This window comes from Anas acuta, chromosome 12 (assembly GCF_963932015.1).
Source record: "Anas acuta chromosome 12, bAnaAcu1.1, whole genome shotgun sequence".
NCBI classification, from domain to species: Eukaryota; Metazoa; Chordata; class Aves; order Anseriformes; family Anatidae; genus Anas; species Anas acuta.
Window position 1 is genome coordinate 386,103 of NC_088990.1, and position 14,746 is coordinate 400,848.

The 14,746-nt window shown below is 44.1% G+C and overlaps 1 protein-coding gene across 12 annotated transcripts in view; it reads right to left on the reverse strand.

Annotated features, from left to right (window-relative positions):
- PPIP5K1 (diphosphoinositol pentakisphosphate kinase 1) overlaps positions 1-14,746 on the reverse strand; it is a 51,394-nt gene that overhangs the window by 29,525 nt on the left and 7,123 nt on the right. For 10 of the 12 annotated variants that reach the window (XM_068695573.1, XM_068695577.1, XM_068695578.1 and 7 more), the window contains exons 4-20: positions 13,882-14,077; positions 13,704-13,794; positions 12,969-13,054; positions 12,591-12,745; positions 11,500-11,601; positions 11,063-11,224; positions 9,988-10,109; positions 9,452-9,553; positions 9,255-9,341; positions 8,739-8,814; positions 8,111-8,220; positions 7,050-7,135; positions 6,512-6,640; positions 4,828-4,949; positions 3,915-4,097; positions 1,486-1,627; positions 630-853 (exon numbers count right to left, since the gene is read on the reverse strand). In XM_068695573.1, the coding sequence (XP_068551674.1) occupies positions 630-853; positions 1,486-1,627; positions 3,915-4,097; positions 4,828-4,949; positions 6,512-6,640; positions 7,050-7,135; positions 8,111-8,220; positions 8,739-8,814; positions 9,255-9,341; positions 9,452-9,553; positions 9,988-10,109; positions 11,063-11,224; positions 11,500-11,601; positions 12,591-12,745; positions 12,969-13,054; positions 13,704-13,794; positions 13,882-14,077 (2,175 nt within the window). The remainder of the gene's footprint in view (positions 1-629; positions 854-1,485; positions 1,628-3,914; positions 4,098-4,827; positions 4,950-6,511; positions 6,641-7,049; positions 7,136-8,110; positions 8,221-8,738; positions 8,815-9,254; positions 9,342-9,451; positions 9,554-9,987; positions 10,110-11,062; positions 11,225-11,499; positions 11,602-12,590; positions 12,746-12,968; positions 13,055-13,703; positions 13,795-13,881; positions 14,078-14,746) is intronic. The other 2 variants (XM_068695584.1, XM_068695576.1) reach the window with 1 other exon arrangement.

Consider the following 14,746-nt stretch of genomic DNA (forward strand, 5'->3'; position numbering starts at 1 on the left):
CAGGAATATAGTCTGGGAAAGCTTAGAATCCCACTTCTGCCTTACATGGGCCCAAAGCAACTGGACCCTGCTGTTAGAAGCTCATTCCACATAAATGAAAGATTTGTGCCTCAAGTGGGACAGAACAATGGTGAATAAAGAGAGCTATTGCAAATGGCCCTCCTTTCCCCTCCCGTTTCTACATGCAAAAAATTTGTGAGAAGCAATCCAACTTTGCAAACTCAACAAGTCCTAGTTTAACAAGGACATTAGATCCACCATAAAAAGCCTTCACTTTAATGCAGAAAACCCTATCCCCAGGTACAATCTTGAATGTGGAAGATGCGATGTTGTACAGAGCACACACTCAACTTGAAGCTGTGCTACAATGCACTATGATGAGCATGAGAAATCTGCTGCATCAGCTGTTGATTGCTCTAATGCTGTTAGAATCCTCATCCATGAAGAAAGCATTGCCATATCGTATGTCATATATGGTTTTGGCATTATACAAACAGTAGAAGAGATACCTGAGAAATATCTGTGTTACGCTGCTTTAAAAGTTAATGTGCAAGAGACACAAGAAAAAACAGAGAATAGGTCATAAAGTGGCACCACAGATATCTTCACACAGGCAGGACAGGCTATACCTGGGGTATGATCACATCTGCCAGGGCTTTAGAGAGTCTGAAGAGCTCAGCTGTGCCTTCCAGTTTCAGTGCACAGTTGTGCTGTACATCATACTTGATGCAGTCGTAGATATCAGGGATCTTGCTAATATCGTAACGGCCACTCTTCATGCGAAAATCTCTCTCCAGCTTACTCCAGCGTTGCAGCATCAGTTCCAAAGTCTCACTGTGGTACAGCTGCAGGTCTAAACAGCAGAGAACACAAAAACGCATTCATATCCTGCCTAATTCCATGTAGATTTCAAGTGACAGCTACACCTGACTTCTCCCAGCATAGAAGGCATTACGCCACCCACAGGAATCCGAGCCTGGAAAAGCCATCGGACCTGTTGCAATGCACCTTAACCTACAGCAATAAATTATTTCTGAAATATCTGGAAAAAGTGAAACTGCTTTCCTTACAGCTTGTCTACCATAGAATGTGTCCATGTCCCACAGGTGCCTTTATACAGCCTCTGCACTGTTATAAGGAAAACTCTCAGAGGTTAGTAAGTCATGACCCAAAGAACTTGCCTACAGCCTTGACCTACCCTCCAAGACATTCCTGAAAAAGCCAAGCATATCCCTCCAGGCCATAGTGCTGCTGATTATATTCCTTCTAAAACCAAAATACATATTACATTTCTGTTGCATTACAGCTCTCTTTACCAGTAGCTAAAAGCAGAATAGGAGCCTTCTATATCAATAGCACACACAAAATTTCATTCTACAATTTCTTTGCTATAGTTATATATATAAATCACAGTGATGTTTGGGAGCTCTGAAGACAGAAGAATAAATGCATCTGCTGCAGACTCTTCCCAGCTCTGATGCTTACCCGCAGATTTTGGGTCTTCCAGACGTTTTCGTATCTGGGAGGTGAGATTCTCAATCAGGGTGAACACCTGGTTACAGATATCTACTGGATTCTGGATAAAGGTCATGGAGTTGAGCAGAGAAGCACTACCTGTAGGTGCCAGCTGAGAGAAGATAACAACAGAGATTAGTTAGTAGCTTTACAGACTGTGAACACAAAATATCTGCCTTCTTCAGCTGCCCTGCTTTACAATTAGGTACTGAAGTTGCATTCCCAGCCAAGTGTAATAACCTGGTGTAATGCTCAAGGTAATTAGGCATGTTCTTGGAATCAAACTCAGAGCAAACAACTGCTCCTGTCAGATCAGACCTTCCTCCACCTACAATATCCACTCTCGGCTTGCTTTGCTTCTGTGCTTGAACAGAAGGGCTACACAGGTGTTTTACGTATTTTTATGAGGTGATAAATATATTCCTTAATGGTAATAGATTTCAGTTCTGTAAACATATCTCAGAGTCTGGGAAAAAAATATTCTGTGATCGTATCTCCGAGTCTGGGAAAAATAAAGTGTCTAGGGACTTGTTGGAGAGGCAGCTACAGTGCTGGATGTAGCATGTGCTCTCTACTCTTCAGTTACCAGACACTGACAGGACCACGTAAGGGTTTGTATCCAAAAGATCTGTTCGTATGTGCACAAAAGATCTAGAATCTGGCAAAGGTGAATTGCCCACCCACAGTAACTTGGATTGTTTCAGGCAGCATGCAGCAATGCACCCAAATCAGGGAGCCCCAAAGAAGATAAGGACAGAACAGTCTTCTTGCTTTATGTCACCTATATCACTGACATGTGGTTTCCTGTAAGGCCAGGATAAACAAAGCCTATTGCATTTGGCTCTTGTGCTTACAGCCTTAGTCTCTGACACAATCTTATCCCTCCAAGTCATGAGCCACAGCATACAAAAATAGGAGCTCAAAGATTCACTGGCTTGAAAACCAAGAAGGAAGATTGTGGCCACCCAGCCTCACCACGTGCAAATCACAGGCTCACGCAGCAGTCCAAATCCAGTTGGACTACAGAAAGGAGATTTTTCCAACGACAAACTGGCATCTGAAGCATGTTCAGCAAGTTTTGTATCAACATAGACCTTAATGAAATTAGATAGTGAAAGGGGGAAAAAAAGTCACCTGAAATACTGTCTCTTCTGCATAGAGATCACTTACAAAAGATAGTTACTTTGGGTTTATAGATTCAAAGTTCACCCTACTCCATATCAAGTTGTTTCAAAAGTTCATCGTAGTTCCTATTGAATCACGTTTATAATTCTCTCTGCTGCAAAACATAGTATTTTTAACCCCTAGCTGGCACAATCAATCTGATTTAAGTAGCAAGCAACTCACATTGCTATGCATATGATTCCTACACTGGGGCTGTCAGGTGCAGTATACAGTACATGTAGCATACAGTACAGTATACACTTGGATAGAGCTGCCAAAAAGCCAGATTCCTGGTTAGGGGAGAAGGGAAAGCGAGGGAATAAACCAGTGAGAGCTACCACATCGGCAGGCTATTCTGAGACCACTTTCCCATTCTGCAGAGAAGCAACCAAGTGGAGAGGAATTTTCTCTTACACAGAAGAGGCAATGTCTTTTGCAGCTTTTCAGCTGACTCCACTGCTCTTTTCATCATCACTCCCCTTCTGAATGTAGTTCCCATTCTCTGCCTTAGACCCGCACATTTTCCCTACAGTTTTGTGCAAGAGCATACATAGAAGGTCATGCGACTGTGGCCAGCTTATCGCAGGACCCATTGTTTTATAAAAAGCCATTTAGTTTTTGACACTCCACAGCATCGATGTTGGATAGTGTTTTCTGTACACCACTGAAGAAAGAGATTTTTGTAGCATCCTCACTAAAAATTCCCCCAGATCTATTTTTTTAAATTTTAACCTGTATGAGACATAGTTCACAAGACTGGAGGAGCAACTTCTTCCACAACAGCTTGGAGCTTTCCTCTAACAAGGGATACATTGATTTCACACACTGAAAATCTTTGAAAAAAATGCCAAATGTCAGCCAATCGCATATTTGTGCATGCATTTATAAAACAGGTTTGTCAAACCCATTTTATTCTGGCATAGTAATGAGAACAAAATGCACTGGGACTTCTAAAGGGAGAGAAAGGTACCATGATGATGATTCTTGAAGCGGACAAGTGGACACCGGAACAACTGTGAGAGTTCCCACTTGGAGAAATACAGGGATTGTTACTCCCCAAAATCCTTCCTTTGCCATTCCTAAGCTCTGTTTATATCCTGCAATTCTGACTAGAGCTGATCCGAGACTAACAGAACTACTGTTCACATCCCAGCCACCTTCACATATTAAACCACTGCAGCAACACTATTCTCCTTCAAGACACAGGAAGCTCTAAGGCTATGCAGGTGCTTTACCTTCTCATAATCTTCTTCACAGAACTCAGCATCCTTCTGCATGATTTCATGCAGTCGTGCCTTCACTCTGTGTTGACAGCTGCTAAGAGAATCACTGTCACTGTCCAGGAGACCATTCATATTGGCACTTTTCACCATTTGCACCAGGATGGGGGTCAGCTCTCCTTCCAGGGCCAGCAGACCCTAATACAACAGAGGACAAGATTTCAGCTATGTGCAACCCATGCAACAAACATTTCTGTTAGTTTCAAGGCCAACCTTCAGTCAACTTGAGTGAAATCTCAACTGTCCTTGAAGAGCATTTTTACAGCACCAGCATCTACTTTTTCTAGCATCAGCATCAGCCATTTTTCTAGGCAAAACACCATCTCTGCCTGCAGCAGTCCCAGATTTGTCTAGGCAATCCTTAAGCAGGCAAGACAATTTGCTGGAAAATGTTGATACAGCAGAGGCTCTGAAGAACAGCTATGGTTACCACAGGATCCCCCTTGGCTCAAGCTGTAACCGCAGATGAATCTGTCTCTTCCCCAGCCTTCACCCCAAAATGCACCGAAGACATTAGGTGTCTGGGCACCAAAGACATTTGCCTTTGGGCTGGGCAGTCAGAAACTTTCATTTTGTAGGCAGTTAATACCCAGCAGAAGTGTTCTAACATTAAACACCAGCAATACTCTGTAAATAACTCCTCGAGTCCTATATTGGCCATAATACCAAAGACAACATACATGTGCAGCTACACTGGGTTTCCAGTGCTGCCCCACAAACTTGCTAATAGCATAGTGTACCACTGCCCTCCCAACAGGCAGGTGGAAACTACTAGGACAGTTCCTTCCTCATCACCAGAAGTTTTCTTTAGAATTGTCATATTCTAAGAACAACGTAGCAGAATGTAGATGCCCAAGAGAGGAAGAACCTTTGCAAAAGCTGCTGCTGTCATCTGAACTCGTCCCTCATCGGAGGCATAAATCTTGAGATCATGACGGTATGTGCTGTGCAGTCTGAGCAGACCACAGCCAGGGAAACCAGCATAATCACCTGGAAAGAGAACAAGGTCAAAATAGTATTCTGACATCTTCAGGACTATCAGCTGAGTATACTGCAGAATACCACTACTTTAGACAACTTACTTCCTTGCAGTAACAAAGTTTTGTAGAGAATTAATCACTTTCGCAGCTAGCAGTTAGTCTGCTCCATAACAGAGAGCTCTAGCCAATACATGAAGCCTGAAAATATGTTTCAGGTTAAATTGGGAAAGTTCATTTTGAGGATGAAATTGAGGATTCACCAGTAAAGGTCTGATGCTGTCTAAATGTTGCAGCAACCCTCTCCCAACAGTCTGTAACTGTTTTGCTAGCTTGAATGCCCCTGTGCAGAATAAAGCAGCACAACAGAATTGCCTCCTTCTATTTGTTCTCTGCACAAAAGCAAGTACTGCTGCCATCAGAACTGCAGCCAGAGCTAGCCAATAATGAAGCACCTGGCTTCCAAAGCATATCCTGTATAGCTACAATTATCTTGTGGCATGAAAAATAGTTTATTTGTGATGGCTGAGTCAACCAGAGGAGACAGATCAGTAATGAGAGAAAGCAACTCATGCAGCTTTGAGTCTGACCCTCCAAAAACAGTGCAGTGGTGACTCATTTGCTATCAGATGGAATCCCATGATGAATTTGTACAGTACCCAGTCATACAGCACGAGAAGATGGGGACACGGCTCCCAGCTCTGAGCTCATAATTCAGAGAAACAGTCTGCTAGATAAGGACAGACATTAGACAGAAGTCAGCCGTATATCTGTACAAAGCTGCCATGTACCAACTGCTCTCTGGGAACTGTGACACAGCGTCTCACTGCAGATTAAGCTCTCTCTCCAGGTGCAGGACTTTGCACTTTTCCTTCTTAAACTTCATGAGGCTCCTGTCAGCCCCTTTCTCCAGCCTGTCCAATTCCCTCTGGATGGCAGTACAACCCCCTGGCATATCTGCTGCTCCTCCCAGTTTTGTGTCATCTGCAAAGTTGCTGAGGGTACACTCTGCCCCATCATCCAGATCATCAATGAATACGTTAAACAAGCCTGGACCCAATATTGACCCAATATTCACGGTCACAGAATTAAGGTAGAGAAAATACAGGTAAGTTACTTCACTATTGCCCTGTCCCAAAACATAATTATTAGTTTTCCAAGATAGATTTACTCTGTTCTCTACATCTGACCTAATTTCATTCTTAATAAATATATAAATTTTGAACAGTGTTGCTGCATCAGGATTACTTTGTTAGATTTGCTTGATTTTCTGAATACAGGCAGACTAACTGAAAGAGGCTTTTCCAGCCTTAGTGATTCTATGTCCCATACTAAGACATTCTGAAGTTTAACCGCTGCAACAAACACTGCTGGCTAGCTTAGCTATCTTTGGTTGCAAAGCCTGCTTGAATCCTTATCAGGTCAACTCAAAAGAACAAAAACAGTGATGACCTGAATCACAAAGGCTGCACACAACCTACAGACATATGAGCATTCCTCACACTGGTGATTACCTGGGCTGAGCAACCTGGTACAGTCACAGGACAGGACCTAAGACATATTTAAAAAGCTTACCTTGGCCACCAGGGTACATACAGCGAAAAGCTCGCCCCAGCTCTTCTGCCTGGACTCTTCCTGCTGGTGTCAATTCTCCACCCCACTTCAGCACCAGGAGAAGAGAAGGGGAAGACTCTCTGCGACCTTCTAGGAGACAAACAGGTACTCACTATGTCAGATCTCAAAGCTGAGCTTGCACTGGGAGAGGATGAAGGAAGAAGAAGTTGCCACCAGAGCCTTACAGAGCATTCTCAGCACAAGTCTGACCCAGAATCCACAAGAATCAAGCCAGCAAGTACCAAATTAAGAACCACTACTTTCAGATGGTATAGGCTGACATTCACTAAATTGGAAACATAAGCCCTGTGGCACCATCCAGGGTGTACTGGTACACTACATTGTGTATCACTTCACCCCTTCTTACGATGGCAGCAAAGACAGGACATAGTTCATTAATTCTGCTAGTATATCCAGGGGTATTTATAGGTAGGATAGCTGTACACACTCTTAAACACCAGGCTTTAAAGATCACGGCAGCAGTGTCTGATTTCTTTACCTTCATCTTCACTTGCAGCTTTTGGATGTCCGTGAGGCAGATAGGTCAACTGCACCTTACGGTTAATGCCAGAAAAATGCCCATACCTATCACAGTGAGAGGGGGAAAAGTTAAAAATAAACCAACCCCATTCACCCTGTATCCAGAGGTCCATAGACACCACATAGCAAAATTACACAGTACAAACACTGACTTCCTGTTACAGCACCAACTGCTGTGGAACACGAACATTTTTGACATCTATCTGTGACCCGGCATGAATACACACTCAAAACAAAAAGCTATATAACCTCCCTAAATGAAATTCAAAGACCCATTTACTTGCCTGCTCTTCAGTTGACAGCATTCTGTGCTCTCATACGCCCACAAGGACTTTAGTCAACCCGAGTTATTCTTTATCTACATCTTTAGCAAGTGAATTAGCGGGATCACAGAAAAAGAATCTGCCAGCCACTCTAAGTGTAGCCACACCTCTAATGAGCAGAGAGAGCAGGGGAAGGAATCATGGTAAAAAAATAATTTTCTGTGCTCCTCAGACACGGTTTAAAAACAGACACCACCTGCATATGCCACAGTGAGAGGAACCTTCCTTTTGTTTCTGAGATGACACCAGCACCACGCTGTCTTTTATTTCAGCTATGTGCAATCTAAGGGGATGCAAACTTCTTTTCACGTTTTCCAAGCTGCCCTTTGTTAAACTTTTGTCACCAAACAACCTTATTTAAATCACATTTGTTCCAAATTTATAAAAATGCTTCGTATTAATATGGTCATTACAGGACTCCAGCTCCTTTCCCACAGCAAAGGAAGCTCAGTTTTGTCTCAAGTTGTTTAGACGAACACCAGAGACACTTAGAATAAGAATCAACAGAGGTTTTGATGCTGAGGAGAAAACAGTAACAGGATGGCACCTTTCACATATAGCTTCTAACAAGGGACAGAGTTCCCTGAGTTCTGGAGAACTAGCTGCTTAAGACATCAGCAGCCCAATTTGCTTCTGCATCACATGCTGACCAAGGCTCTGAGACAGACTCACAGTGCCCCAGTACATGAATCCTTACATCTCCAAGACGCTCTTCAGCTGTTCCAGTTTGGATTTCCGCTCCTCAATCTCACAGTCACTGTGGGTTCCCAGTTCCACCACAAGCTGCCGTGCGATGTCCAGCACTTCCTGTTGGAGGGCAGACACCGTCTCAAACACACAGCAATTCTGCCTCTCACTCACCACCATAACCTTACAAGGCCTCCAGACAGTCTCACCCACCATCAGGGCCACATACATACTCCTTAGAGACATGTCACTTCGTAAGACACAGCTCAGGGAGGACAAACTTTCACACTGCAGTTTGCTGCATCTTCACCCTGTGCTTCAGCCCCATTTAGAACCAAGCAGGTGCCTCAAACTTTCCCCAGCCTGGAGCTGTCTCTCACTGGAGGCAACCACAACAGATGGGCAAGCAGCATCAGGTCATCCTCGTTCTACAGTCTTCAAATCATCCAGGAGCAGTTTTCACTATGCTCTCATACTATTACCCTGCTGAGTGCAAAGTGGGTGGAGAATGATAAAGGGAGTGTTTGTGCAACAGACTGTTGCCTTTCTGAGGGTCTTCTCACTCTCAAAAAACTGCCTCACACTGGGATCCAAATTACCTTCATCCACACAGTAACCCCAGAGAGGGCTCCCCTCACCTGTAGCTGCTCTGGTTTCTTCAGCTTCAACTTCCCTGTCTTGTAACCATCATATTTCTCAAATAACTCAAAGAATCTGTAGAGACAACAAAGAACCCTGGTATAGTTTCTATTGTTTCAGCGCTACAACTTTCATCCCTACTTATGGATTCATGCACTATTCTTCAAGAAGAATCAGCAGGCCCACTGGGTCCTCCCTGTGCTTCAGAAATTCTCATAAAAATTAATGTTTCCAGGCTCATTTAAGAAAAGGAAGTAGACACTATCTTGCAATTTAGTGGGGTACTTCACTTTGAAAGATGTAGCAGCCTTCACTCTTTCCTTCAGTGTTCACAAAGAAGGTGACTAGATTCTTATGGGGAAAGAAGACTCTCTCAACTTAGAAGAAAACATTTGATTGAACAGAGCCAGGAAAAAGCACTGCTTTCCATGTGCTCTTCTGCTGTGCTTCTTAATTCAGCAAATGGGCCCTCCTCACTTCCCAGCAATGCAGCATCTTTGTGCCTTGACTCTTACCGAGGATGCTTAACTTCCATCTTCATCTTCTGCTTCGGGGTACGATCTCCATGCCGGATGACTGCAATAACACAACGAAGCTCCATCCTGGGGAAACAGAAGATATACTTGACAAATGTGTCCCTTGGACGGTATTTGCACTTTGTCCCTCCAGTAGCCTCCATGGGCATTCGTTTGAGAAGATGACAGGTACTCACATGGTGCCTGAAGTTGTGGGGACAATAGGAATATCTTCTGCCTCTGTTGGGATAGACCAGGGAATATGAAACTGGGGAGCCAACTCGCGCATTATTATGTTTCTGGAAGAAATCAGAACATAAAACTCACATTCCCTTGGTTCTCCATCTCCTGCCTGGTGGTCCTGCTGAAAGATTTGAGAACCACAAACAGATCATCTCCTTACCTTCCTTGCAGAGACATCTAGCACAGCATGGACTAGTTAGGGCACCCCCCAGGGGACACCAATTTCCCCTCACATCACCAATACTGCATCTGGCCTTAGCAACCAATCTTAGATGTATCCTGTAGGATACTTCCAGGTGTAGAAAAACAAAGCTAATGCCAATGCAGGCAGGAGTTCCAGCTGCTATACATAATTAACCCCTTCCTCCCAGAGCCAAGCTTTCACCTTCTGAACAAATTTCCCTAGCTGAACCATCCACAGATTTCTATGTCATACTTATCATTTCCATTCACTATACTTTGCTGTGGGTTCCTTGACCCTTTTACATACCCAAGGATTTTGGCACAGTCATCATAATACTTCATAGAGTTCTTCACAAAACTGAAGCCGTTCACATCACAAACAAAAGAGTGGCCATTTGCCCGCAGGAGGTCAAACCCACACACTGTTTGCTGCATGAGGAAACACAGGACACAGGATTCATAAGCACATTGGGAGGGAGTACAGCAAGCAGGACAGCAGATGCACAGCCAAGTACGGCTGACACACATGCCCGGTTAGCATATGCTGCCCAGTTCAGCTCCACTGGTGCCTCCAAAGGCACCACTGCTGCAGCACTTCTACCTTCTATGCCTGCCTCACTAGTCTTAAAGCGGGAAAATATAGCCACAAGTTAGCAGTAAGAGGCCCTCTACACGAACTTACACAGCTTCACAGCTGCACCAAGAGCCCAGCCCATGAGCTCCTGGATTAAGCCTATAGGGTCCAGCCCCCCTGCTCCACAGAACACTTAAGGATCAGAACAGAGCAGCTCCAGGCTCTCTTGCTCTCGCCTCTAAACTCAGCCGTTCTGAAGCACACTGAAGAAATACAGACAATAAGTGATGAATTCACAGACATCCATCAGTATGTGGAAAAGGCTGTAAAATGGAACAGCTGTATCAGCCCCGCTGCATGGGTTGCAAATTGCAGTGAAGCCAGGAACAAGTAGTCAAGTGCTGTTTCTGTTGACACTGCTGAACATGTCATGTAACTACACCTAGACTTGCATACATTCAGCTACCTACCTCTACAGTACAGCACAAATGTACACCAAAGCCAGATAAAAAAAAAAAAAAGCAGAGGAAATGAAGGTCAGGGTCTCTACACATGTACAACTAGGAATAGTAAAGGAGGGACCAGCACATATGACAAAGCAGCACACTCAGAATATGATATTAAATGTTTAGATGACCAGCAAACTGCCAGGGCCAGCAGGACCAGCTGTACCCAGCCTGCAGAGATGGCAACTGGCAGCAGTCATGGAATACGGTGTGGTAACAGAACTCAGGCTTTAACACTGCTTGAGATACAAATCAGACATTCATGGAGTATCCTGCTTGTGTAGAGGAGAAAACAGGCAGACCTTAAAGGCTACACAGACTTTCCGTGCAACGAGTTTCTCCATGGCAGTCAGCATAACTGGGTAACGAATTTCTTTCCCTTCACTGTCCCGTTCAACCTTCCCATCCAAAGCAGGAGATTTGCGAGCCTCTGCATGGGCATAGTCTGGCCCAACCGTGTACACCTAGGAAGAGAAATAGATACACCTGACATAACCATCTAGAGTTAACTGCATTTTCCAGAAGGTTCTATTGCAGACACATGGAAAAATTTAGATGGTCTCACACTTTCTTCCTGTTATGATCTACAGAACAACCACTCCCCAGTTTGGGATCCAAGCTGCACAGACAGCACCTCACAGCTTAAACAAACACTCCAGAGTCAACCTAGGCAGGACTGCCCAACCTTCAGCTATCCCAGGCTTGGAGACAGTAGGAGCAATTCCAGGCTTTCCATTACCTTTACATCAGTGCCATCTGTAGGCATGAACTCCTCATAAATGTATGACCCTGTCTTCCTTACACTGCTCTCTGGGGAGTACACACTACTCCGGCTACCAATCTGAAAGCAAAGAATAAACACATCAGGGAAGTCAGTGTTTTTTTATATGGAAGAACAAAAATCATAAGCTTTGTCCCATAGGGAGAGAATTGGCTGAACACCTCTCAGAACCCCCAGCTGTTACAGCACAATTATGGAGGACAAAAAAGACTCTAATAGGCAGACAACAGGTATGTCCTTTTCCAGGCCTAAAGAGGAGAAAAGTTATTATAGACCTTTAGGTTGACTCCAATTGCTACAAGGATATGCAACAAAAAATAGTAGATAAAGATGTGTAAAGTAAGGAGACTAGTTAATAAGGAAATGATAATAACTGATGGCAGTTCATAATCAGACTAACTTCTTTCTAGGACAGTATGACAGATCTTATGGACAGAAGATGATGTCATTTTAAGTTTTAGTGAGTCTTTGGATACAACTTCAAATGGCACCTCTGTACACCAGCTAAGGAAACAATCTGTCTAGATTTACTAAGGACAGATGTGTAAGTGCTTGGAAAAAAAAGATACATCATAGCTTTTAACTGTTTGCTGGCAAAGTAAAGGAAGTGAGTAAAGGCAGATTCTCTGTGAAATCTATCAATAAATAGTGCATTTACTACATTTGCAAGTAACGCTAAGCTGAGAAAGGCAGCAAGCATGTTAGCAGACAGGAACAGATTTTAAAAAGGATCATCTCAATAAACCAAGGAAATGATACGGAAAAAAAACAGTATGTGGTTCAGTAAGGGACACATTTCTCCGTAACTGCTACACAGGACACTGGGCAGACATAGGATGACAAAGGTGAAGTCAGCATTACCACCAAAACACATTCCTCTGGAATTCCCAGCTGTTTAAGGTTCAACTAAAATTTCTAAGAAGTTGTGTTCCCCAACACAAAACCTTCCTTTCTCCTTCACCTGCCCCAACACTCCCTCCTGAAGCCACATGCATCTTTCAGACCCACAAATTTGTTGGTCTCAACACCAGAGCTAGAGATCCTCTCACCTTCCGAAAGAGCCGCTGGCTGCCCCCACCTGCTGAGGTCGGGTAGTAAATATACACATTATGGTCCTCAGCACTGACCGGCTTCTCTACAAATGGCTTTGGGAAAACAGCTCCATTTACTTCCACATGGTCCTCTCCTTCCACCAAGTTGCACTCTGAAGACAAAGCAGAGCAGCAGCATGTTAGGAAAAGTGGAAGCAGCCCCTGTGCAGAGCTGAAGCCCTTCAGTCCTGGCCAGTAGGCACAACGCCTTTTCTCCAAAGTCAATAGACTCGTGAATCAGACCTGCTTGAGTTGATTATCAGTGCCCAGCCTCTGCAGAATATCTTAAATAGTACAGTATGTGCAAATGGCTTTCAGAAGAGCCTGGGCACTTACCTTCTGGTCTATCGGGGTCTCGATTGAGGACAGCATAGCGGGGCAAGTCTATTCCCTCTTCTTGAAGGATCCGATACACTTCACGCCTGGAGAGGACAGAAACAGTGAGATTCAACAGCACGGTCTGGAATGGGGAAACTGAAATTCTTTCAGTACAATTACACCTCGAAGTACCTGTCAGCACCTGCAGGAACACTGCACACAACCCAAAAATACGGTGGGAGGTTTGGCGTCTAGTATTAGCTCTGCCCATATACAGCCAAAGCAGTTTGTATGCACCGAGGTACATGACTACAAGTTAGTTTTACTAACTGGCTAAGAAGCCTCTTGAAGTGCCTCACCAACATAACTTCCTTAGGGTCTGACCTGGCCTTGCTGCCCCCAGTTTCTGCCCCAGAACGCCATCCCACTACTTGGCTCTCCTACTAAGAGGGTAGTCTTTTTGTCTTAGGCATGATAGTCTCATCCCATGAGACCACTTCCACATCCTTCTTCATTTGGCCATTCCTTACAATGCATTTGAACCAGAAGACAAAACATGCCAAGTATCAAGGGGTTTACCCCCAGATCTACTCCCCTTCATGTTACGGGGAAACAACCCCTAAAAGCCTTGCTAAAGTACCCTTCCTTCCCATCTCATTTGCTTGTGGCCAGGAAGAAGCTTGCACAGCATGCTAAGGACAGAAAGCGGACTAAGGAAGAGGGAAGGAGCTTTACTGGATCACAGACACTTACCTGTCCTGGATATAATACTGCATATCAAGGTCATTAATTAAAAATGGCTTGCACAGCTTGGCATATGCAACTGCTTTATCCAGAGGGAATCCTGAAATACAGAAACAAAACAAAAAGAATGAATGGAAGCTCCCTTGTCCAGATCTAAGGTAGGCTAAGGCCTGCTACAGACTCTTACCTTTGGAGTGGAAGGAGATCAGGCAGTCACAGGAAGGCCAGTTCTCCACTGGTTCATTCAGAATAACATCTTCCCCCATAATCACAACTGTGATATATTCAAACTTGCACAGACGCTCCAGAATTTGTGTCATGGGCTTTGACTTGGACTTTTTGGTCATGGCACAGATTCCAACCACAATCTGCCGTTCAGGTGGCTAAAGGAAAGACACAGAATGTTTTAGTTCAGGATTGGCTACTTTACTGAATTTAAGCTCTAAGTGTGCAAATGCGGCAATACTGAACAAACACAGGATTTTCTTCCAACCCTAAGATCTCACAGCCCTTCCTAGACTCAGACCATACACAGTCCCAGCTCCCACTAGATTCCACTGGTGGATGTCATTAAGGAGCAGCCCAAAATGATTATTTCTTTGCTGGGCAACACGTACCTCCTCCTTTTACAGGGTCAGAGAAAAAAGTATCTGGCACCTGAATAAGCAGCAGGGACTGGAATCCTCCCTCATATTCTCTCCAGGACTCACCAGGACAAGTGGCAGACTTAAGAAGACTTACAGAAGAGCTGCATATGCTTTATGGCAAAAGACTACAGCAGGAGCTCAGTCTGTTTTATCTGAGAGAAAATGAAGGGGCGATCACAACAGCAAGTAGTTGTGAGTAGAAGAGAAACAGTATTAACAGCTCTTCCATATACTTGACAAAGGTATAGCAAGATCCAGTGGGACAAATTTAAGTTGAATAAGGCAAGATAGAAGGCCTGTATTCAAAAAGTGTTGGTAACTGTAACAGAAGAACAGGCTAAGGTCTGTGTTGGTCTTTCCATCACTGACTGTTTTTAATTGAAGACTGGACGTTTTCCTGATTAA